The sequence below is a fragment of the Theobroma cacao genome, chromosome 9, assembly GCF_000208745.1.
Source record: "Theobroma cacao cultivar B97-61/B2 chromosome 9, Criollo_cocoa_genome_V2, whole genome shotgun sequence".
NCBI lineage: Eukaryota > Viridiplantae > Streptophyta > Magnoliopsida > Malvales > Malvaceae > Theobroma > Theobroma cacao.
Genome location: NC_030858.1, coordinates 2753898 through 2778030, shown reverse-complemented (window position 1 = coordinate 2778030; position 24133 = coordinate 2753898). Strand labels below are relative to the sequence as shown.

General features: G+C 38.4%; 6 protein-coding genes across 7 annotated transcripts; 2 read left to right on the top strand and 4 right to left on the bottom strand.

Annotated features, from left to right (window-relative positions):
- LOC18588068 (acyl-lipid (9-3)-desaturase) lies at positions 486 to 2667 on the top strand. The gene has a single exon (XM_007012229.2). It carries the CDS (start codon positions 889 to 891, stop codon positions 2230 to 2232), a length of 1344 nt encoding a protein of 447 aa, XP_007012291.1. The 5' UTR covers positions 486 to 888; the 3' UTR covers positions 2233 to 2667.
- On the top strand, positions 4278 to 6468 carry LOC18588067 (LOB domain-containing protein 22). Of its 2 annotated transcripts, none has more exons than XM_018127917.1 (3): positions 4278 to 4851; positions 4943 to 5036; positions 6134 to 6468. In XM_018127917.1, exons 1-3 carry the CDS (start codon positions 4338 to 4340, stop codon positions 6237 to 6239), a joined length of 714 nt encoding a protein of 237 aa, XP_017983406.1. In that variant the 5' UTR covers positions 4278 to 4337; the 3' UTR covers positions 6240 to 6468. The 2 variants fall into 2 exon arrangements, with proteins under 2 accessions (XP_017983406.1, XP_007012290.2); XM_007012228.2 differs by having other exon boundaries at positions 4278 to 4863.
- Positions 7241 to 9761, bottom strand: LOC18588066 (probable leucine-rich repeat receptor-like protein kinase At1g68400). The gene is made up of 2 exons (XM_018127916.1): positions 8231 to 9761; positions 7241 to 8127 (listed from the first exon to the last, which is right to left on the bottom strand). The coding sequence occupies exons 1-2, from the start codon at positions 9465 to 9467 to the stop codon at positions 7466 to 7468; spliced, it is 1899 nt and encodes a 632-aa protein (XP_017983405.1). The 5' UTR covers positions 9468 to 9761; the 3' UTR covers positions 7241 to 7465.
- Positions 11832 to 13300, bottom strand: LOC18588065. The gene has a single exon (XM_007012226.2). It carries the CDS (start codon positions 13029 to 13031, stop codon positions 12192 to 12194), a length of 840 nt encoding a protein of 279 aa, XP_007012288.2. The 5' UTR covers positions 13032 to 13300; the 3' UTR covers positions 11832 to 12191.
- On the bottom strand, positions 15313 to 18936 carry LOC18588064. The gene is made up of 7 exons (XM_018126702.1): positions 18678 to 18936; positions 18464 to 18566; positions 18237 to 18357; positions 17631 to 17752; positions 17400 to 17521; positions 16288 to 16447; positions 15313 to 15927 (listed from the first exon to the last, which is right to left on the bottom strand). Exons 1-7 carry the CDS (start codon positions 18829 to 18831, stop codon positions 15900 to 15902), a joined length of 810 nt encoding a protein of 269 aa, XP_017982191.1. The 5' UTR covers positions 18832 to 18936; the 3' UTR covers positions 15313 to 15899.
- LOC18588063 (bromodomain-containing protein DDB_G0278469) lies at positions 20552 to 21880 on the bottom strand. Its single transcript, XM_007012224.2, has one exon. The coding sequence runs from the start codon at positions 21816 to 21818 to the stop codon at positions 20736 to 20738; it is 1083 nt and encodes a 360-aa protein (XP_007012286.1). The 5' UTR covers positions 21819 to 21880; the 3' UTR covers positions 20552 to 20735.

The window sequence follows — 24133 nt, the reverse complement described above, 5'->3', positions numbered from 1 at the left end:
TTCATTACCCTAATTTAACTTAGCCATTCTTGTCTTTGTATAATACAATCATTCCAATGACATAATCAACGACATAAGCATTACAAAAGTTTTTATTCTCGTAAGTAATTTCGAGTGTTGTATAAAATTTTGTGATCATAATTAAGTTATGGAGATTCCGTAACGATGATATTTGATTTTAAAAATAATAAATATGATAAATTTAATTGTTTAAGTCTTGTTTGGAGTCAATTTTTATTTCTTATAAAGTTTGACCTATTTATTTACCTACCATTTTAAAGTTGATGAGGAAGGAAAACCACATGGCTAATTCTAACTAATAAGGTAATTTGTTTTAGAATTTGTTTTCATCTCATTTCTTAACCAAAAATGTTCTTTCCTTTAAATCAAAATTCAAAATTATACATTGATTGAGCATAAAAAGTAAAAGGAGATTTAAAAAAGTTTGCCCCCACTTTCCCATTATGCTCTCAACTTCAGCCCTAGTTTTTGAGAAATAGTCAATGTTCTTGCTTACCACCTAAGCACAAGATATTTCGTATTAAGCTCTGCCGCTTATCAGCTTCTGCCGTTTAAATTATTCTGTGGCTCTTCTTCATTTTTGCTTGGCTGTATAAACCCCACCCACCTTTCATCCTATAAATGGTGATATCACCTCCCTTCATTGCTCCATCACATTCACACCCCCAAAAGCAAAGCAAAAGCCAGGCATAAAGCTGAGAAATTTCATTCAGACATTGAAAGAAAACACAACCCAAAGTAGCCTCTTTTTCTTTTCTCATGCCATAATCATTCTACACTGAAAAAGCCTCTTCCTTTCACACCCGAGGAAGGAAGAGAAAACACTTCAAGTCAGATCCATTCTTTGGTTGCTCGTTTCTTGCCCCAATGGCAGAGTCAAGGAGGTACATTTCCCAAGCAGAGCTTGAAGAGCACAAAAAACCAGGAGATCTATGGATCTCTTTACAGGGCAAGGTCTATGATGTCACTCAATGGAGTCAAGACCACCCTGGAGGGGCACTTCCATTGCAAAATCTGGCTGGCCAAGATGCTACTGATGCATTTGTAGCCTATCATCCAGGCTCAGCTTGGCAATATCTTGACAAGTTCTTCACTGGGTATTATCTCAAAGATTACGCTGTCTCAGAGGTATCCAAAGATTATAGAAAACTCGTTGGTGAGTTTTCAAAGATGGGTCTTTTTGAAAAGAAGGGACACGGGACATGCATTTCACTTTGTTTCATAGCGTTGCTGTTTTTTATCAGTGTTTATGGTGTTTTATGCTGCAGCACCACTTGGGCGCATCTTTGTTCTGGTGGATTAATGGGATTCTTGTGGATACAGAGTGGGTGGATGGGACATGATTCTGGGCATTACCAGGTTATGTGCAACAGAAAATTCAATAGACTTGCTCAGATCCTTACTGGGAATTGCCTTGCAGGGATCAGTATTGGATGGTGGAAATGGAATCACAATGCTCATCACATTGCTTGTAATAGTCTTGATTTCGATCCAGATCTTCAACACATGCCATTTTTTGTGGTATCTTCGAAGTTTTTTCATTCACTCACGTCTTATTTTTATGAAAGGAAGATGAATTTTGATTCTGTTGCTAGGTTCTTGGTTAGTTACCAGCATTGGACATATTACCCTGTAATGTGTTTTGCTAGGATTAATCTATTTGCACAGTCTTTCGCATTGCTGTTATCTAAGAGGAAGGTACCAAATAGGGGTCAGGAGATTTTGGGGCTTCTTGTTTTCTGGACTTGGTATCCGCTACTTGTTTCTTGCTTGCCTAATTGGGGTGAGAGAGTGATGTTTGTTGTTGCTAGTTTCTCTGTAACTGGAATTCAACATATTCAGTTCTGTTTGAATCATTTCTCATCGAGTGTTTACGTTGGACCTCCTAGTGGGAACGATTGGTTTGAGATGCAAACTGCTGGGACACTTGATATATTGTGCTCATCTTGGATGGACTGGTTTCATGGCGGTTTGCAGTTCCAGATTGAGCACCATTTGTTTCCAAGGTTGCCTCGCTGCCATCTCAGGAAAATTTCCCCATTCGTTAAGGAGCTATGCAAGAAACACAGTTTACCATACAACAGTGCATCATTTTGGAAGGCTAATGCAATGACAATAGGGACTCTTCGATCAGCAGCCTTGCAGGCTAGGGATCTCACCAACCCAGTTCCAAAGAACTTAGTTTGGGAAGCGGTTAACACTCATGGATAAGATGGAAAATGTGAAGGTCTCTAAGTTTTGCAGCTGGAGTTATTTAGTCCAACCATGAATTGGGTATAGTAAGGTTATTTCGAATGATATCTGAGGGTGGTTATCCATGGTTTCAGTGTAGGAATAATCATCTTTGTCTTTTTTCTTGGAGGCTTCAACTATTTGTAATTGAGCTGCATGTTTATGGATCAGCTTATGTTTTTATCATTAGGTCTTAAAAGGTTGCATACTTATTTTCCTCTGTTCATGCTGAAAAGTGCAGCCAAGGATAAGTTGGAACTTGAATGTAAAATATTGCATCTATTTTAGTGATTTATTTTGATAGGCTCTGGTCGATTCGTATGATTGTTTGAGAGTTTCTCAAAATCAATAGATGTAACATTTGATGTTTTTCAATGCCTAAGTCAATTTGGAATTTGAAGATGTGTCCTTTAACAGTGGTCTTCTCTGTTGGATTTCCTGATACATTTCTCTCTTCATAATGCTGTTGGTTTTAGTTCTATCATGTATATTGTTTCGACAGGCAGATTGCAGATCCTTACTACTCACCAGATCCATTCAAAATATGTAGTGCTGTTTGCTGCAAACAAATTCTCTCCTTTGGACAAGTTCTGATTTGCAATTTGCATCAATAAACATACAATTTGTTCTGGAAAATTGGACATTGCAAATCCTCTCTCATAGTTGCCAACCAGGCTCCTCTACATGTAATGACCCAAAGTTTGGTTGCCACAAGAGAGGGGTCTGAAGCCTGGGGAGGAGCTAGCCAATGAATGAAATACACCTATGAGATGATTGATTAGTGGTGAAAGGACCAAAACCCCAGCCCTCCACTCCCAACAAACACTCTCACATCTGTGAGCAGTAGTTCAACTCAAGCCATTCCCACAGTCCATAACATGCTTGGCTTGCATCTTGAAACAGCTGTAACCATACGGTCATGAGTTGGCTACTGAGAACAATCTAAGAGCGCGCGCACACACACACAAAATCCATGAACTGAAGCAATATAAAAGATTTTATCATTTACTGAATCTCTTATATGCTATAATTCAGAACTGAAAAGAGGAACACATACAAAGGATTGAGCATGAAGATGAGATAATCATCCTGCAAGATAATTGCTCATTGTACTCACTCTTTTCCAGATATTTTAACTTCTGTCATTCAAAAAAGAACAAAGAAAAATTGGGATTATTCCTGAAATGGCTGAAGGCCAGCCAAGTTTTAGCTAAGTCCCTTCCATACTTGGAAAAAATATGGGCTACGTGATAATGGACCAATGGGCCCAGTAGTCCATTACGAGAATCAAAAAGCACTGAAAATTATCTATTGATGGGCTCAGTTAAATGTAGTAATGGTCCCATTAACGGCCCAAAATAAAAAAAATAGTAAGATAATTTCTTCTATTAAAATTTTTAAAGCTAAAATTTGTTTACCACATTATATCTTTATTAAAAAAAAGAAAATACAGATAAATTTAATAAAAGAAGATAAAAATTACGAATAAAGATATTTTAGCCAATTACTTTTCATTCTTCAAACTTTTTAATTCAAGTTCCCAAAAAAAAAGTCACTTATAATTTAGTTTATTTGATTACCTATGGTTAATTAAATAAATTAAAATCTTTTTATTCAATTAAACAAAAAAATTGAGCAAAACTTCTAATTTTAATTTTATGAATATTTATTTTTTTAAATTTTTAATTTTTAAATTTATTTGTTAACGAAATAACATTATTTAGTTCGTTAACGTGTTTTAAAATTGACAATTTGCCACAAATGCAGGCCATTTAAACTTAAAAAAAAATTAAAGAGAATGAATTTTTCTGATAATTAAAAAAATGAGATAAATTAATTATCCCAAAAATATAAATATTATCATAATAATCTTAAAATATTTAAAATCCAATTTAAAAAAAAAATAAAACCCCCATGACACGTAGAGTAGCACGTCCCTAATTTATCTCCGGCCGAACAAATCGGTTAAGCCCCTCCATTTTCTTCTTAGGTCTTTAATTCTCCTCTTTTCTCTCTGTTTTTCCTGCAAAGACGGCGAAATAATCTTAAGCACCCCAAAGAGATTTCCCCCGGCCTACAAAAACATGCAACGGCCCAAGGGGAACAACTGCTCCGCCGGTTCTCCAGCCTGTGCTGCATGTAAATACCAACGTAGGAAATGCACCCGTAACTGTCTTTTGGCTCCTTTTTTTCCTGCCAATCACCAAAAGGATTTCCTTAATGCCCACAAACTTTTCGGCGTTAGTAACATCGTCAAAATCATTAGAAACCTCGACCCGCCACAGCGACTCATTGCCATGAAATCAATTGTTTTTGAAGCAAACACCAGGGCTAACGACCCTGTTGGTGGTTGCTATGGGATTATTTCCGACTTGAAAATGCAGATTGATTGGGTCAAGGCTGAGCGTGACCTCGTGCTCCACCAGCTTGCCATTTGCAAAGCCCAGACTGCTGCTGCCAGTCAACAACAATCAGGGCAGCAGCAAATGGTTCAAGTTGGTGATCATGAGGCCAATGCTCTTCAGTGCTTAGAGGGTTTGACTGTATATGATGCCATGCCGGTTCATTGTCGAGAAGGAGAGGTTAACCTTGTTCAGGGTAACTATGATGGTTCGTTATCTTTATTGCAAGTTTATACCGTGTTTGATCTTAATTCTGTAGAAGTTGAATCCGAGTCCGGGTTTGTCAGATGTAGGTGAAGATATTAAACCGCTTCTCCCGGTGTTTGATGACAAGGGAGCCGGATCGTTTCCTTTTGACTCCAAAGTATCGATTCAATGCAGGTTTGTGCTACATATTCAAATTTCACCGTAATATTAGTTACTGATATGAAATGAGTGGGGTGGATCAAAGAAAACCCTTTGTATATTAACAACTAGGAGTTCATTTTCATGTCTTCAACTAACCAAGCAGTAATGTTTTTTAGTCATCAAAGTTGTCATTGTGGTATCGTATATAATCAGCAAATATATATGTACCAGTAATTTTTTCATTTTCTCTGATTATGTATTATGTGATTTTTAAATTGGTAGAAAGGAATTTTAAGTGGTTTGAAGGAGTTAAACGTATTAAATGAATGGATTAATCATTTTTTATAGCTAAAGTTATAAGCATTTAAGTTTTGCAATAAGGATACATTGGTGATTCATGTTTTTCAGTTATTCGTATTTATTGTCAGCATGTGCATTTCTCCTTCTCTTTCAAAACAATTTCTTGCCATTGGCTAATGGTAGACAGTGCAGCCTTTACAGTCAAGAATATTGTGGTAAAAACAACTCCTTCCAGGTTTAGGCATATTCTTTAATAAATACTTGCCTAATAAAGTTTGGTAATATTCTTAATCAAAGCGTAGAATACCTGATTGCAATGCACCTGAAATTTTCTGTCAAGCTTGAATAAAATTAGTAACTGTGCAACCTGTATATCTCTGTGTATTATCAAAGAGTTCAGTATAACATCTCGTGAAATATATACCACGTATATATGAAGCAGCAATGTACCCATGAGTTTACAATGGAAGCTATTTTTTTTTTCTTGTTTTACTACTGCTCTTGTTTGGTACTTATTTGCAACGAATGGTTAAGCCATGGTAGAAATTAAAGCTGGGAGATGTTAATTAAGTCTGCTCTTGCATGTAGAACAATGTCGATGTGATTGATGCTCTTGCATGTAGAATAAGTTTATTTTGGTTTACAATGGATTGTAACATGTATGAAGAGATAGAAGATCTTTTTCTGGACCATGTTTGGCATAGTTGAGTATAGACAGCTTTTCCTAGGTTTTTTTAGTAAAAGGGTAGATGCATATTTAAGTAAATGAATCATTGTTCTCCATACTGCTGCTTCAATTAACAATCTAATAACATATGGTTTTTCTTCAGTGACAAACTTGTGTCAAAGGAAGAGGTTGGGTCAATTCAACATGAGCTGAAGCATGATCTCAAGTCTGCTGCTTCCCTGTTTACTCTCACAAATGGCAAGAGATAGATGAGTTAGAAAAATCCACAGCTAGCACTGTCTAAGTCTCTTTGTAGTCCTTACTTAGCCTTCCTTTTTTTTGGGTATCTTTCTCTGTGGTGTAAAAATGGTGACAGAGGAAATAGTGCAAAAGGGGCAAATCTTGTTCAGAGTACAGTCAAAGTTGTATTTCTTGTTTCATATTATCCATACGAGGAAAATATTATGTTTTTACACTGTTTCCCTAGTGCAAAATAAACAGTGAGATACAATTTCTAATTATTTTGGTTTTTCCCTTCTGGAAGGCCATGAATTATCTCAAGAGTGGGTGTTGAAATAAAGACTAGTTTTACTCTTACTAGAAAGGACAAACTATGAAAGCAAGAAAAGAATTTCTAGCCGTGTGAAAGATTTTCGTGGACCACGAAATAGGCCCTAATGGTTTAGTTTGGATTCGGAATAGAGTAAAGCTATGCTATTTTTCTTTGCCAGATTGCAAACGGCAGCCACTGGACCCTAAAGCCAGCCTATAGGCACTGACTTGATAGGAAAAAAAATGGCACTCTCGGCTTGCCAGAAGGCGACAACACCATGTGACACTGCAGCATTGCTTTTTGTATACATTTACAGCCATTTTAACTGGTTCTCAGGTTTTCTCAAGTCAGCTTCTGGTTGAAGGAATTCAGCACGGCCCCTACCAGGTCCCTCTTGTTTCCCCTGGCAAGGTTCAGCAAAACAAGTCGTGCTGTCTTAATTGTGGTAGATCAGAAATTTCATTGGCTACAAATAATTTATTCCTTCTACAATTAAACTTTTCTTTTTTGGAGGTATGGATGAGAGGGCATGGCAAGATTTGATCGGCCCCTCTTCCATGTTTGGAAGCATCCGATTTCAGATTCTTGTTCCTCCATGGTCTGACACCATCTTCTGCCTCAGCAACGACTAACATCTTACCATCTAGTGTCCCCACGCAGTCCTGTTTCTCTTGAGGTTGAAAAGTTACTTCAGTGAAAACAAAGTGTCATATTAAATTAGATTAATCCTTTCGTTGGGATTTTATTTAGGGAACTGTCTCAAGGAATGTGATTCAATCAAATGCTTGTAACTCACACTGAAAGAATGACAACCAAATATTATCACTACTCTGTACAAATCTCAATTGACCCAAAGGGGAAAAAAGAAAAGACTGTCATTCATGACTGATCTCCTTCCACATTCTGTCTCATGAAACTTATTAATGCTATACTGATTTTTACCTATATGAAGCCAAGAGTTCTTTCTGATAGAGCAGGAGAAGAATCAGAGGAGAAATCATTCAAAATAGAAATCGTCCCACCATTTGTTGCACCCTTAGACCCAATATCTTCGATCATCCTATGCACCATGCTCATCTTTGGACGATCTTTAGGCAACACAGCCACGCAAAGCAACGCCACTTGCATGAGACCCACCATCTCCTCTTCCATCTCCTTGTCCCCCAACATCTCAAAATCAAACACCTCCCACGCCCACTCTTCTTTTCCCACGCTTTGAACCCATTTCACCAGACTCATCCCACTTTCTCCGCTCACCATTTTCCCTGTCAATATCTCCAACAGGATCACTCCAAAGCTGTAAACATCGCATTTTTGGGTGTACTTTCTAAGCTTAGTACCATCTTCACCATTGCTCAGCATGAGCTCCGGGGCTTTGTAGTCATCGTTTGATAAAGATGGGGCATGCAAGACTTGGTGAAGACCGCAATCAGAAATACAGGCATTGCCCTGTCGATCAACTATGATATTTGAGGATGTTAGGTGTCCGTGAAAGATCTTGGCTTTGTTGTAACCATGGATAAAAGCTAGGCCTAGGGCAGCCCCTGAAGCTAGCTTTAACCTCGTACTCCAACTCAACGGCGTCCTTCCTGGTCCCCTATTTCCTGCAAAACAAATTGAGACAAAGGAAATTTATTACAGGATAATCAAAACCTTAAAGATTACAAAAACAGTAAATGCAAATTGCAGTGCGACCAAAGTACTTACCATGCAAGAGGGAATACAAGCTTCCATTTGGTGAGAACTTATAAACTAAAAGCAACTCATCCTTGGAATTATAGTATGCTACAAGGCTCACAAGATTAGCATGCCTCAACCCACCAATTATTCTCAACCACCCATCAACAGCCTTCCTCCTCCTCCTCTGCCGTACCCTTTTCACCACCACCACATCACCGCCGTCCATCACCACCTTATAAGTGGTCCCCACACTTCCTTTCCCTAACAACTCAGCCGAAGATTTCAGCAAATCACCCACTTTTCGAAAACCCTCGCACCCTTCGAACACCACCATTTCCTCCGCCTCCACCTCCTGTTCCCTGGACCCACTTCTTCGCCATTGCAATTTTGACCCACTTTTTGTTTGTAGAACCTCCTTGTGGGTTCCACCAGAGCGACAGTTGTACCTGTAACAACACCACGTGATTGTCACCAGCGCGGCTATAACCGCCACTGCATCGACGGCGACGATCATCAGCACCACCCCATCGCCTAACCTCTTGCTTTCAGGATGACGAATCTTTTGTTTTAAGGGCGCAGGGAGAGCCGTCCGATTAAAACAATCGGACGGCAGAGGCTGGCCGCAGAGGTCCTTGTTTCCTTGGAAGGAAGAGGCGGGGAAACGTGACATCCACGCAGGAATCTCGCCGGAGAGGTTGTTATTCGAGACGTTAAAGTCTAAAATGAAAGAAAATGACGCAATTGAATTGAGGGGTCCAGTGAACGAGTTGTACTCGAGACGGAGAGTCAACAAGTTAGGCAGTCGAGTCAATTCGGTCATCGGAATTTCGCCGTGGAAATCGTTGTATGCAAGGTCGAGCCGGTGGAGCCGCCTGAGGGTGGACATTCCGGTGGGGAATACTCCGGAGAGATGGTTTCCAGAGAGGTAAAGATGCCTTATGTAACGCCATGAAGACAAGTTAACAGAGGAGGAAGAGAAAAGACGGTTGTTTTTGAGGCTGAGGAGTCTTAGATGAGAAAGCTGATTCAGTGGCTGAGTTGACCCGGAAAGGTTTAGGTTCTCAAGAACGAGTCTTGTGACTCGGTGAGTGGCAGGGTTGCATGTGACACCATACCAAGAATCATTGCAAGGATTGGATGAGTTAACCCAGGAGGAAAGCGAGTCTGAGGGGTCAAAAACAGAGTCTTTAAAAGACAATAATGCGTTAAAATCAACACTACATTGACCCAGAGAGAAGAACAAGAAGTAAATTGCGATTAACATTTGCTCTCCTTTTTGCCTTTCGTTTTCTCTGTAAGTTTCCCGAGAAAGTGGAAGGGGAAAAAAAAAAAGAAAGAATCAAGAATGGAAGAGACGAGTAGAGTTGAGCGAGTGAGACTTAAGTAGCCGTTGATATTTGATGATAATAGGAAGGTGGCACGTGAGGAGGGAGCGTGGGACAAGCGCGTGCTGCCATAAAAGCCAAACACGAGATTAGGTCAGGGGTATGAAAGGAGAAGAGCAGAGCATAAAAGGGGTTGGCTTTGCGAGTAGTGTGATTGAGACTTTCCTTGTAGTAGCATCCACAACGCCAGAGGGATTCCAGCAAGAGCCTGAAGTGGACAGCCTTGTCCATCACTGTTAACACATTTTGGTTTTGTTTTGGTTGCATTTCGTTTTCCTTCCAGTCCCAACCTCGGATAAAATTTCTCAACAACCAATCGCAGCTTTCTTTGCCTAACGAAACATAAACCAAAATTCTACTGCTCAAGACTTTGGGTTTCAGGTGTCAGCTTTGTTGACTAAGGGGTTTCATCATTATCATCAGGATCAATTATTGACTTGAAATGAAGTTTCTCCAAGTCAAATTATAGTAACAGTTGAAGTAAATGCACGATTTTAATCTAAAGTTTGCATCGGAGAAGAAAGGGAGATTAGGATCTGAACTCGATACACCCTTTGAAATTACACCAGTAACAATGTAGAAAATATTAGTACAAATAGTTTCTGTGCTTGATTTGTTGTTGAATTGGTTCGACGGTGGTTGGCTATGGGCCAACTCTAGAATCCCAGATCATGGACAGACAAATTCTAATAGTACAAGGTGCCAGGCCATGTCTGGCTCAACAGCCCAAGCTGACATTTTCGAGGAAGATATTTAGCTCCAAAGACTTGGCCCACCTCCAAACCATATTTGATATCTGGTTACGCGTTACTCGGGTCCAAATATACGAAGGTCCAGAAGTAAGGCCTAGATTCCAAGATCTAGTGGGTGACACTGACACGATTTCCCTCTTGCTCTTTGTCATTTTGCTACGGCTTTTCTAGTGTTTTACCTGAAAGCAAACGGTAGTGTTCAGCCAGAGAACAGGGTGCAAAGAATCTTACATTTCCCTCCCCCTCCAATCGATAAGCTCTTTGCTTTGCTTCTTGTTCATGACAAAAATTTTTCTGAATATATATTATCATTGTAAATCGGAAAAAAGTCAACTGAAATTTAATGATCTTAAACCTCCTTTTTTTTTAAAAAAAAAACTTAACAAAGTCCAGCCAAAATGGTCCAAACCCATACTTGTAGTAGTCAAGCTCAGTGGGATTTGAGCGCTTGTGATCAGAACTCTTAAAGAAAGGTTTGCAAACATCTGACAAAATTCCAACTGCCCCTGTCTAAGCAGACCAATAGCACACAGAAACCACGTGCACACCAATTTACTTCCTTTCGCCATCATGGGATGCACTTGAAAACATTAATTATAAAATCATACTCGTATTATAAGATTGACAAGTCTCATCCTTGATCCTTGCCCCTACTTTTAAATGATACTCATAAATCAAAATATAGTCGTTTTAGGGGGCATTCTCCCCTAATATATAAGCTGTTGTCAGTATAACCCTTGGGTTCTAATCATTTTCGTCTTTTTTTTATTACAAGGTATTACTATCAAACTGAACATGATGTCGTCTATATAGCAATTCTATGGCTTCAAGTTGAAATGGAAACATCAAATGAAAGAGTAAAAGATTACCCTTTTGATTCTAGGTAATGCAGCTTGATGGCGATGATGCAGCCTAACAGCTGCATTTGCCATAATAGAAAAATCATGGTTAAGTTCTACCGACAGCGTCAAGCTTTCAAACTACAACGTGGGAACTCAAAACAAGTGATGTAAACCCATGATTTTCTTCTAGTACTTTTGACCTTTTTCCTGCATGGGGCTGTTTGAATTCAGATTCACGGAAAAGCATGGAGCCATTGATTTCAGTACCTTCTATGCATTGGGGTATTGCCTGGATGTAGCCACATTCTATAACCATCGAATTTAACCTCAGTAATATGATTGGACTGCTGGCCACGCAATGTTAAGCACATATATTATTATTTACTTAAAAAAAGGGTAAAGCAAAATCCCTTACCATTTATCCCTTGATGCCGCTTCTCACTTTTCTGTCTTTTCCTTCCCTCCTAAAAGAGCCAAAAAGCATTAATTTACTCTCCAATCCATTGGACCAATGCTCTACCATTTCTTAACCTTTCAACTTTTTAACACATAGGGGTGGTCATTTGCTTAATGAGATGGCGGTGGCATTTGGGTTGCTGTGCTTCTTAATTAATTATGGTGATTAAACCCAGCAATCAAAACAAGATGAATACAGTAACGGTAGGAATTAAATGTCCATAATTGGATAGTAATTCTTTCATGGTATTACAACATTGCATTCATAAAAATAAAATGAAAATCCAAAATCACTTACAACACCAGAACTATATGGAAAATCTCCAAAAAAGAAAAACTAATTTCAACATCTTGTTCTTCAGAGTCTTCAGCCTCCACCCTAAAACTACTCACAGTTCTCATCCCACTATTGGTTCTTGATTTGTTTCATGACTCTCTTTTGGCCATTTCTTTTACAAACCCCAAAAAAGTAAAAGAAAAAAAAATCAAAAGCATTGAAAATGTAAAGTTAAAAAAAAAAAGGAAAACAATTGGGATTTGAGAGAGTGTGTTCTCAAAAAGTCCATTTCCAGATCTTGATCCGGAGATCAACCTTACACTTAGCCCCAGAAACATTAGCCACCGATGGTGACTTACCTTTTGGTAGAGCTCCTTTAATCCCATCACACGTTACCCTAATCCCAACTTTCTTGCTCTTCAATCCATCCATTTTCACTGTCACTCTCGTGTCCATCCGAACTTTCAACAAGATCTCGTTTTTCTTCTTCAGATCCGATCTTAAGTTGTTCACCGTCTCCGCATCTAGATCACTTGATGTCGTTACCACCACTCCCCTGAAAGTTGTCTCATTCTTGCTGTTACTGAAGAAAGCTGGCAATGTTCCGTTGCCTATAAAAGCATCGCTGTTGCTTGTTACGCATGAGACTACAAAAGGGTCGTAAGAAAAGGAAAGATGGGAGTTTGGGTTTTTGGAAGAAAGTGTCAAGTTGAAAAGGGTTGATAGGTGGGAAGCCGAGGAGTCCGCGGTGGTCGTGAGGTTTAAGCGGTGAACACGGAGAGAAGCAAGGGTAAAAGAAGGGCGGTGAGGGCGGTAAAGGATGTAAAGGACGGTGCCCGTGATGGCCACTAAAAGGGCAAGGATGAGAATTATGAGGATGGTCCAGAAACAGAAGCAGCAACAATAGTTCCGCCGTGGACGGTGGTGGTGACGGCGGTTATGAGGCTGCGGACGGTACGGTGGGCGAGAAGTAGGGTTGTAAAGGTGGGTTTTTGTGGTGCCACCATTGGTCGTAGCGGTTGTAGCGGCTGCTGCAGCACCTCCAGTGCCACCATTTGCGGCAGGTGGAGCAGCAGCGGCGGCCGGTTTGGAGGAAGGGAAGACTCTGTCTGACATTGTCAAAACAAAAAAAAAAAAACAGAAGAAGAAAGTACGTCTTGGGAGGGTTCTTGGAAGACAAAGGGAGAGTCAAGGGGTGAGATTTGTAAAGGGAGAAAGAGTGAATTTGAGGAGAAGAATTGTAGACAAAGGAGAGCTACTCTCCACCCAAAGGGGATGGTGCCACCTCACCAGATTTGGAATCTCTTTTTTTTTTTTGTATGACTGTAAAAATTTTCTCTTTTCAAACTTCAATGTCAAGTGTTTTTGTCTGTAAATGTCCAAAGGGAAACAACATCTTCGACACACGTTGGTGAATTTCTTTAGATCACTTGGGCTTTTTGGATGTCATGATGGAGTAAATTATCAGCCAAAGAGAAAAAAAATAATAAAATGGGGTCCACATTTAGATCAGACGGCTCAGAGTGAGCTTCATAGGATGGTTTAACTAAATTCCCCTAGCTGTCTCCAGACAATTTCTGCAAAGTGGATTTACGTCAATTATGACAAAATAAATAACTTTGTTAGGAAAGGAGAAGCTTCATTTATTCAATTTTTCTATCTTTTTTTTTTTTTGCTGCCCTTTTTATTGCTGGTTTTAATTATGTCCTAAAAAGGGCAAATTAAAGAATATTTCCAGGACCAGTTTGACAGTTTCTGTCAGGAGAAAATGCTTTTGATTTTGTGTTTGCCAATCTCATCTGTTAAGGCAAGAATCAAAGGTGGACAGTAAACAACTTTTAAACCAAGCAAAAGTAGTAGAACAAAGGAATACATTTGGGGATCACAGTAGAAAGACTGTGGGGGGCATTCAAGTTTTGACCAGCTGCTAAAACAGTGAAGAAGATAGACATGGTGGAAAGGCCACCGACGGGTCTGGGTTAGGTGTTTGAAATGCAAAAGGATTGCTGCAAAGAAACTTAATTAGTAGTTAAATAATCCAAATCAACCAGTTGCATTAACTTAAAACCCAAATTCAATAATTACTTCATTAATTAATATTTCCTGGTTTCGAGATTGGAGGATCTTTAACATCAACTACTTAATTTATAAAAAAGGGGGGGTGGTCAGTGGTGCGGGGAGGGGCAACCCCAATTATGAATCTATAAGCACTAAGCTTTTTGATTATGGAAACTGGAGATGTTGGCCTTAGATGGAATGATGAATTTTGTACTTTCCCTGGCGACAATATTATCTCCAGGTTTTTGTTTCGGGAGGAAGAGAGAGGACCCCAGAAATAATAATAATAATAATAATAATTGGGAAAAAAAATCAGGAAAAATTATGAACTCGGACTGAGTTTGGGTTAGCTCGAACTTGAAAAGGTGAAGATGATTATCTTCATTATTGTCATGTGATGGGGTCGTATTATATTAACTTGAATGGATTAAGCATTGGGTTGGAGTTGGAAAGGGGCATTTCATCGATAAGTTGATTTTACCGATTCCCATACGTAAGTTTAATGATTTGTTTATGGGTAAAGACACGGGGAAGAAGCCAGTAGGAAGATCGAACTGATCTTTCATGCTTGACTTTGTGCTTCCTCGAACCAAATTACCAGGTTTGCTGCTTTCTAGCTACTATCTTCTTATCTTTTTCTCTCTTTTTTTTTTTTTACTGCATATTGTTGCATTTCTAAGTTAATTCCAGCTCGATCACTTGAATTTAACTCAAAAAGTCGAGGCTAAGCAAGTCTTAGTAGTTGAGGATGTGACGCTGTTTCTTCATAATCATAACAAGTCAGCTTTCAGATTATTTTCCCAAACCTCCAAAGTTTCAACTAGGCAGGTAAGATGTAAAGGAATTTAATTACCTCACAGAAACTTGATCCATATGGAAAATCGTAGAATTTAGCCATGGCTAATGTGACTCTTATGCACATGCATGTGCATGTGAGTATAGTAACCAGAGGTATATGAACATGATACATTTGTCCAAAGAAGAACAATTTGCATGTGGAGGCATAGGCATGTTTGTCACCTAAAGCACACTTCATGTTATGCATGTGGCACAATTTTATTTTTTTTTAATGTCGATTTCCCATCGTCATGATCATGTATTTTTGACGAAAATAATCATAGGAGACATTCACAAACAAGATTGACATTTGACATTCTCCACCTTCAAGCAACACGAATATGGTTGTGATTACTCATGTGAATCTGCTTTCCATAACCAGATCATTCAACAACCTCATTCCCAATAGACAATGGGCAAGAAGAAAAGGATGAAAAGATGGGGGGAAACCTTCCCTTTAAACGAAAGGAAAACTTTGATCAATAGTTAAGAGACATGACTGTTGAGGAAAAAGTAACATTTCCGAACTGATATTCTCTATTTAGAAAATTAAGATTTTGATTCCCTGTTCGAATCTCGATTTGACAACTGCTACGTGAAGGTCAGTACAATCTTTAGTAAGTTCCTAGGATAGCTCCAAAGGCTGTTACAAATTCACCAGTCAGTAGGGTGAGTGTAATTCATATCACAAAAGACTCGTACAGATAACATATTAGGGGGTAAAGGGGGAAAAGGTGGCGCAATGCCAGCAAAATGGTGCAGTACACTATGGCCACAATTTCACACCCGGAAAATGACATGGTATGGGCAACATCACAAGGTGTGATAACTCGGTCAAAAGACAACAAAGCCATCCTGAGCAAAGTTACATGGTATGATGGCTGACAGATGCTACTCTTCTTCATTCTTTCAGCATGAGGAAAGCATAGGAGAAGAAATCTCATTGAGTTCTTCATTGGTTAAGATGTGTCTAGCAACTGCTAAATGGTAATCAGATCATTTGTCATCTTTGATAATTCTTCACATAAAAATTTCTCAGACAATCTACATATTGGCCTAGGAATGCCTTCATCCACTTCGGATTCTTCGTCAAGGACATTCTTTGATTTCACCTAATCTGTAATGAGTAACAAGTACAAAAAAAAACAAAACCACTTAACTTTTTCCACAAGTCATCAGTCAGCAAATGTAATTCATATTAGAGATTAAATGTTTAAGAGGGCATCTTGAACTTGATCCTCCCATAGCACTTAGCAAAGGAAAACAATGTTCTAACTGCAGAACAATGGGAAGAAGCAAACTATCTTCTCTAATAATTTGAACACAAAAATAGAAGCGAAATAAAACACACTGAGGTTATGAATTCGCCATTGAAATGATACCACTTCCAATGCCTTGAAACATGCATTTCAGTCATTTACATGAGTTATGAAATTGCCTCTAATAATTTCCAAACTAAATCTTAAAATTTGGATACCTCTGAAATCTGCTGCTTCTATGCATGAGCATAACTGTAACCAGAACAGGGGCAATTGCTGAACATAGGTGCTCCAAGGAGTGTCCACTGATAATATAATTATTTGCACGGTATATTTTCATGTCAGCAAGAGCTTCGATTTTGGCTAGGATGCAAACCCCTGTAGCAGATGGTTTCATATTTTCTAAGTAAAGCAACACTCTTGAGAGTGATAGAAAAATACAATGAACTGCTGATGCTTTTCACAAATTGACAGAGACAGAGAACTAAATGCCATAAAGATTAAAGAAGACTATCCAAAGGGCCGAAGAGGATTATTAGACCACTCCATATCTTCCAGCAAGAGCTTCCACCTCAGGTTCAGTCAGATTTGCCTCAGAGATGGAGAAATTAAAAAATAAAAAAAATAATATTCAAACGAACAAACATCCAACACTAAGACGTTCTCCACATATAGTCCAAAAAAAATACAAGAAAGTGTATCACTGCAATGCATAGACCTAAAGCCCTATAATGCCTTCTGCCCTCTCCAATCCTAAATTATAGTCCTCAAGAGTTTCATCAAACTACGACCATGATTTGACTTAATAAATATAATTACTTATTTCGAGAAGGGCAAAGGGAGATTGCTATCCTACTTTATAACATGCACAAAACTGCAAACACTTTAACTAGTGTTTCAAATGCACTCAACAATAGGTTATACAACAGGTAAGGTATATATTTATAAAATTTAATCAAAAGGCCAAATCTTTCTGTTGTGCACCGGAATTGCTTCAGTACCATGAATCCTGCCTCAAGTAGAACTAAGGGAGTCTCTTGAATATAAAGAGAGGGCCGGCCAACCATCCACACAAAGGCACCTTATAAAAGGCAAAACCATGAGGTCCAGAGCCCAAATTGGACTACAATTCAGATGAGCCACAGAGCAAACCCCAATGCCTTCATAGATCCCCTCATCACATAAGTTGGTCTTTACTTTATTACCCCTTCCACTTGATTTGCACAGTTGCTAATACACTAAAGGACCATCGTGGAATAGGAACTTGAATGTGTCTTTCTTAAATAAATAAAATGGATCAAGAGAGAGAAAGAGAAGACATAGGACATACCCGATGTCCAAAGCCAGTATCCTGAGTGCGTATATTTAGGTGGGAACAAAAATGTCATGATTGGAAGAGCTATGCATGGAATTAACTGGAATGTCATGCACAACCGAAGATCATTAAATGTTCTGCAACCAACTAGCAAGTCATATTCAGCCAAAACAAATTGAAATTTGAACAACAAGCTTCAACCAATTAAACAAACAGATAAACAGAAATTTGGAACAAGAACCAAACCTTGCATAACTTGTGCTTAGAACAGCAAGAACTAATAGTGAAAACAGGCAACTTAATCCAATCCTCTCTCCTAGTCTTTCCAGAATAAAACTAGAGAATAGTGAGGAATATGCAATCATCATCTGCAATTTTTGAATTAAATTAAAAATACAATAGATATTAACATTAGAATACATTCAACCGCAATAAAGTAGTAAAATTTCAAATGACGCTTGGTTATTGACAAAGTTGCAATGAAAGTCATCCGCAATTTGCGATTCTTTTTCTTTAAAAAATAATAAAAACACAGCAAAAGCAACAAAGCAGTGAAATTCAACTATTGGTTATTGGCAAATGAAAGAAACGTCAGAAACGTCAGAAGAATAGAACAACAGTGTCAAAGTTCATCATTTCAACTATGGCAAATAGTTGTGTTAGGCACAATAGTTGAGTGATGGGCATTCCATTTCTACTTTCTAATAGAACTGTTAACAGTCACCACTGAGAAAATGCTGTTAACTCCAATATCATTTTCCCAAGAAAATCAAACATAGAAAATCATATAAAAAAACTAAAACTGAAAATTAAAAACATAAATAAATAAAAAAGTAAACTTGCAATGCTAACCGGCAAGGTGTCCCACATTGCTCTATTGTCATCAGGCTTAAGATGATAATAAGCAGAACCAAAAGCCACACTAGCTATCCCTCCGTAGAATAGCAACCAACCCCACACCTCTCCTCTCAAACTGCAATCAATGCCCGAAAACATCAGTTATTCACCGAATGATCACAAAAATGTAACCTTTTTAACTAGAAGACATCAATGAAATAAGAAGGAAAAGAAAAATAGACCTTATGTTGAAAAAGCTTCCTCCTCCCAGGGAAAGAACAAATCCCAGAACACCCACAATCAGAAAAGGGAAATTGGTGATCACATTCAACGTGTTAGGAACTCCTATAGACAAACCAAAGAACACCCACATACAAAAAGTCACGGCATATGCACGTGATGAAATGATGTAACATAAGAGGGAAAAAAATAAAAGCTTGAACTGAAAGGGGATACCGAGGAAATTGCGCATGTCAGCGAAGAGATGGTGCCTATAAGAAAGTGGGATCTTAGGAGTAACCATCATAAAGAAAAGCCAACATAGCAATGCAATTCCACATATTCGACATCTTCTTCCTCTTGTTACCTGTTGATTCACCATCCAAACCATCCTTTCGTGTTGTTCTTCTTCTTTATAAGAAGCTGTTAAACTTTTCCCTCTCTATTTTCTCTTTTGTTATTTGCTCTCTTGTGGGGGAATCCGAATGTCGTTATGTTCGATTTGCTTTTGTTTTCGTTTGATTTGACGATGTTTCATATGTCCCCTGTTGCTCCCTACATGGGCTTTTTGCATTTTTCATGGACCTGAAAATAGGATGAAAACCCAATTCTTTTTCTAACTAGTTAGATACAAAATGAAGGCCCAATCCTGATTCTTGATGCAGGCCAATTTGCCAATTTCCACTGGCTTGTATGAAACTTTCTCTAAATTGGATGTTGAAGTGAAAAAGGCATTGGCCAACAACCCTTTTTGTTCTCATGCGGTGAGTACTTATGCTAACGACACCTCTCTTAAGCTCCATTTTGTTATATTCTGCTTCTGCTTAAGATGCCCATAAATTAAGGCAAGAAAACAAAAGAGGAAAAAAGAAAAGGTTGAATTGCCAATTTGCCATGTTCTACAACTTTACACGTATTCCCAATTTTTGCTTTATTTTATTATATAATGATTGCTAGACCTCTGCCATACCAAATCTGACTAGTGATTTTTTTGTCCAGGGGGAGCTATTACTCCAGAATCAGCCCCTTTCTGAACGGGCAAGCAAACACATTAAAATTGTCATCAAGTAACCATCGTGATAAACGTGGCCTTCTTCATTTTCGCTTGGCTAACCAAAGGAGCAAGCAACCATCTAAATTTCATGTCATTACATCACAAGATCTACCTACTTTGAACCAATCCGAGCGACCAAAGAGGGGAAAAAGAGGAGAAGGGGGGGGGGGGGGGGGGGAGATGGTGTTGGATACTCTGAAATCAAAACTCTGTGACAAGACGACAGAGGTCAATTAATGTTGAATACAAAATTTGTATTTGGTAGCTTTGATGTCATTTCCATCTCTAACGATGACTTAAACTACTCAGTGGTAATGGCAAATTGGATCGATTACTGTGGATAATATGGACCCACTTTTCATCCAAAGTAAAAACACACGATCATAGTGCTATGAAAAAGAGCTCAAGTAACTTAATAATTTAATCAGTCCCACCAACATAAAGAATGGTAACAAAGAAAAGATCCCCCAAATTCAACCTGATTGGTGTTATTGGCCTACTAAAAGCTTTCATTTTGGAAACCCCTCCACCCCCTTCCCCATTACATAAAAATCCTTCCTTAACATGCACGTTAAATTTGGGTGTTAATGCACAGCACCCAAGCAAAATCTCCCACGTGCAGCACAGCCAAGCTCCTGCCACAGTATGGATCAGCATTTTGTGGACAACCAAATTTTAACAAAACTCCTTTTACCAAATCGCCCCATCTCCTTGATCCCCTTTCTGCCTCTATCAACACAAACATCTGTGGGCATTTTAGTAACACTGGCTCTCTGCTGCAAAGCAAGTCCTTCTCCTTCCAGTTTTCCCCCACTTCCAGAGTTGAACAGACAGGGTTTCACAGTCTTGATGAAATCACTAAACTGCCCCTACATAGTATTTTATCTTCTAAGCAATTAGAGCAGCTAAGGCTAATGCTAGGAATGGCAATGGCAACAATCATGATTCATGAACCAGAGTGCTATGGGCATTAATGGATATAAGCCTGGTGAATGACGGAAATAACCTGAACGCCATTGAAAGGAAATGGAACAAAAAAAAAAAAGAGGACAGTACGAAACCAGAAATGAAATGAAAGTTCCATATTTTGAACTGAAGGCTCAACAGACGTAAACAATACTAGCAGTAGATCTACACGTACATTACACCCCAATAATTAAACCCCCGAAATTAACCAAAAAGAAAAAAACAAGAAAGGGATGGCAACCTAACCTTCCCCTAAGAAAAATTTGAAATTTACCTCACCGTCCACTCCCTCTATTCACTGTCTCCTTGTACCTAAGGATGGAATCAATCCTCTGCAACTTCAGCTGCTGCTTAAACTTGTTGATAAAATCATCAGCTTTGGCGTCCACCTCCTCATCCTCCTCTGTGGCTTTAGCCTTGCCTTCCCTCACAGTAGCTGGCCGACGAGTTTCCACGATGTCCTCTTCCTCAAAATGTGAAAAGGCCGATTTAACGCTAGCTGATTTCCTCATATTCTTTGGCAGCTTAGTTGGTATCTCCCCAGATGATGGTTTGGTGTCGGATTTGGTCCTCCTAACATGACCATCCTTCAGCTGACTGAATATTTCATCAAGGGTTCGCTCTTGACCTTGGATTCTCTCCTCTTCCTCTTCTATTACTTCTTCCTTCAGCCCTCCTTGGTTTTCTTGTTCTTCTTCAGATTCTTGCTTTTGTTGTTCTTCTTCTTCCTCACGGGCTTGCGCTGGAGTGTAATGGGTGTAAATTTCTTGGTTTTTGTGAACGGTGGTCCGCTCTGGAGACAAGTAACTATAGAGGTTAACAGACTTAAGCCTTTGCAAAACGGAAGGAGATCTAAAGATGGAAGGCTGTTGCTGCCTCTGGTCTTGCTCAGGGGTTTGTTGTTGAAAAGAGAAATGAGCATCATCCACATCTGGGATTCTCTCATAGGCAGTGACAGTAGTGCTAACAGGTTCCTGGGATCTATAAGGAGACAAGTTGATAGATTTCAGCCTCTGTAACACAGAGGGATGTCTAACAAGTTTTGGGGTTTCTTCTCCTTCCTGTCTCTGCCCTTCCCCAACACCAGGCTTGTTGGAAGCCAAGCTGGAAGTAAGATAAATGGTACCAATTGTAAGATTGAGGAATACAAAGAAAACAGTTGGAGTAAACCAGCTGAATATGGAAGCCCAGATGGACGGTCCAGCAGTCGACATTGATTCTTCCAACATGGCTTGCTTTTCTTGTTTCTTGCCAAGAGAGAAAAAGAGAAAGAGCACAACCACAATGGAAGGGCAGAGAGAAGAAAAAATAAATAATGAAGATGAGGGTGGGAGCCAGGAGTGGAGGGTTAAGGCCATTGCCTATTCACCCAAACCGTTTCAAAAGGCACATTTTCTCTTTATTATAATTAATAAAAACAGCTATTGCCTATTTTCTCTTTTACGTGGAAAAGGAGGGTTTTCTCTTTTATCTTGAGTTTGGATATTTTCTGGGAGGGGGATCCAGCGTTGTTGGTTAATATATATATATTTTAGTTAATTATTTGTTTGGGAGAGGCACGTGTTGGGGCGTGATAGGTCTGTGGGAAACGGACAAAGGAGGCGAGGGACCAGGGGGTGGCTTTGGTGGGAGAGTGTGAGTAAATGTGAGGTCGTAGCTGCCTCTCATTTAAGGGGTGCTGACAGGGATCGCATTTACAGCTCACCCTCTAACGGCGCCGTTTTCACCTACACTCACTTAAATCCCTTCTTTATTTCATTTGTTAATTATTATTATTATTATTATTATTATTATTATTATATAAAAATCTTCTATCCTCGTTTGTAGTTTTTTTTTTATTTTGCGGTATTCATTCATAAATTTTTTTTTATTATTAGGTTTTAGAGATTTCAATTGATCCTATAAAACTGAACATGTAACATTAAACAAGACAAAGAGTTTCTATTCTATTTATATTGATATGTTTGAACAAGTGACGTAATGAAAGTTTCAATTGTACTCGGTCTTTGTCATTCATTACCCAACTTTTATGCTGAACAAAAGAACCAAGTCGTTATTTTATTTCATGTTCTTTCACTTTGAAAATTTTCTTTCGTTTCTTCTTTTCCTTTCCTTTCCTTTCTTTGTTGTGTTTCTTAAATGTTGGAAAGCCAAACCATTGACCATCTAAAAACTATTGTTATCATCACCATGGACAATAACAAACAGCATTGCAAGTGTTAGAACTAAAGCACTTAAAGGTGTTGTTAAACTAATTCAGGTCCAATGTTGGTGGTAAGCAAAATGCAAACTCAAAATGATGGGGGAGACCATGTGGTCCAAAGTGTCGTAATTACTGCATTCGCAATGTATAATAAACCAAATTGAACAAAGAAATATATATATATATTTATATTTGAGAAATTAGATGTGGAATGTAACAGCTTACCAACTCTTTTCAGAAAGTTTTGTACAAAAACATATAAGTCTTTGGGTTTTGGGACAAGACATATCTTGGTTTCAAATGAAGGGTATGGAAGACCAACATGTATGGTTTTCACATGATTGGTAAAGTCCAGACATTTCAAGTATGTTCGGACCATTTTATTCTCCCACGTTGAAACTCTTCAAAAGGAAGCTCTAGGCAGCATTTCACATGATTGGTAAAGTCCAAACATTTCAAGCATGTTCGGACCATTTTATTCTCCCACGTTGAAACTGTTTAAAAGGAAGCTCTAGGCAGCATTTTGTAACTTAAAACAACTATTTTCCAATCATGTTGGTCTATGTCAATAACTAACTTTTCATGACCTGAAACCCCAACAGTGTTAATAGGTTTTACACCAAACAAAAATCTTTTATATCTGATTTAGTGTCTCTTTCATAAATTTACATTAAATGTTTACCAAAATTCTGATATTAGGGTTTAGGATTTAAAACTTAATTTTATTTATTTATTTATTTATTTATATTTTCCTGCTCTTACTCTTGAATCTTTAGTATCAATTTAGGTGCAATGGCCCAAAAACCCAATGCACAACGTTCAAAGTTTGATTGTGCTGCCTTGGGTTTGGAATCCTTTTGTTGTCATATGAGGGACTGATTGGCCTGGATGAGCTGAATTGGGCTTTTATCCTCTGTGACTGATTCTTTTGCCTGTCTGAGGAAGCCCAACTGATTCTTTGGCCCAGATGAGCTGAATTAGGCTTTTACCACATCTGAATATTTACATGACAAGTCAGCCCTAGATGAGCTTTGGACATGAATAGGTTTTGTCGTTTCGAAAGGCATGGGTTTTGCCACATGTTATTTATTATTGAATTTATATGCCCATTTCTCCTCCCCAAAGGCCAAAGGCCGAAAGGACAAGCTGATGGGAATATTAAATTGGTAAATAATTAACCAATAGTTGCATTTTAAATGGGGTGTTCCATTGAATAAAAGACCCACCATATTTGATTTCTAAACAAAAAAAACCTTTGGAACTGAAACGATATCAATAAACGAAATATTATTATCTGATTAATAAATAATTTTTAAAAATTAATTTTTTTTAAAAAACAAATATTTATAATTTTAAAAAATTTAAAATAATTAAATAATAATATGTAATATTTTTCCTCACTCCATTTCGAAAATGAGCAACCTTTACTGAAAAACATAGAACCGTTTGGCTTACACTTTGTGCGCGTGT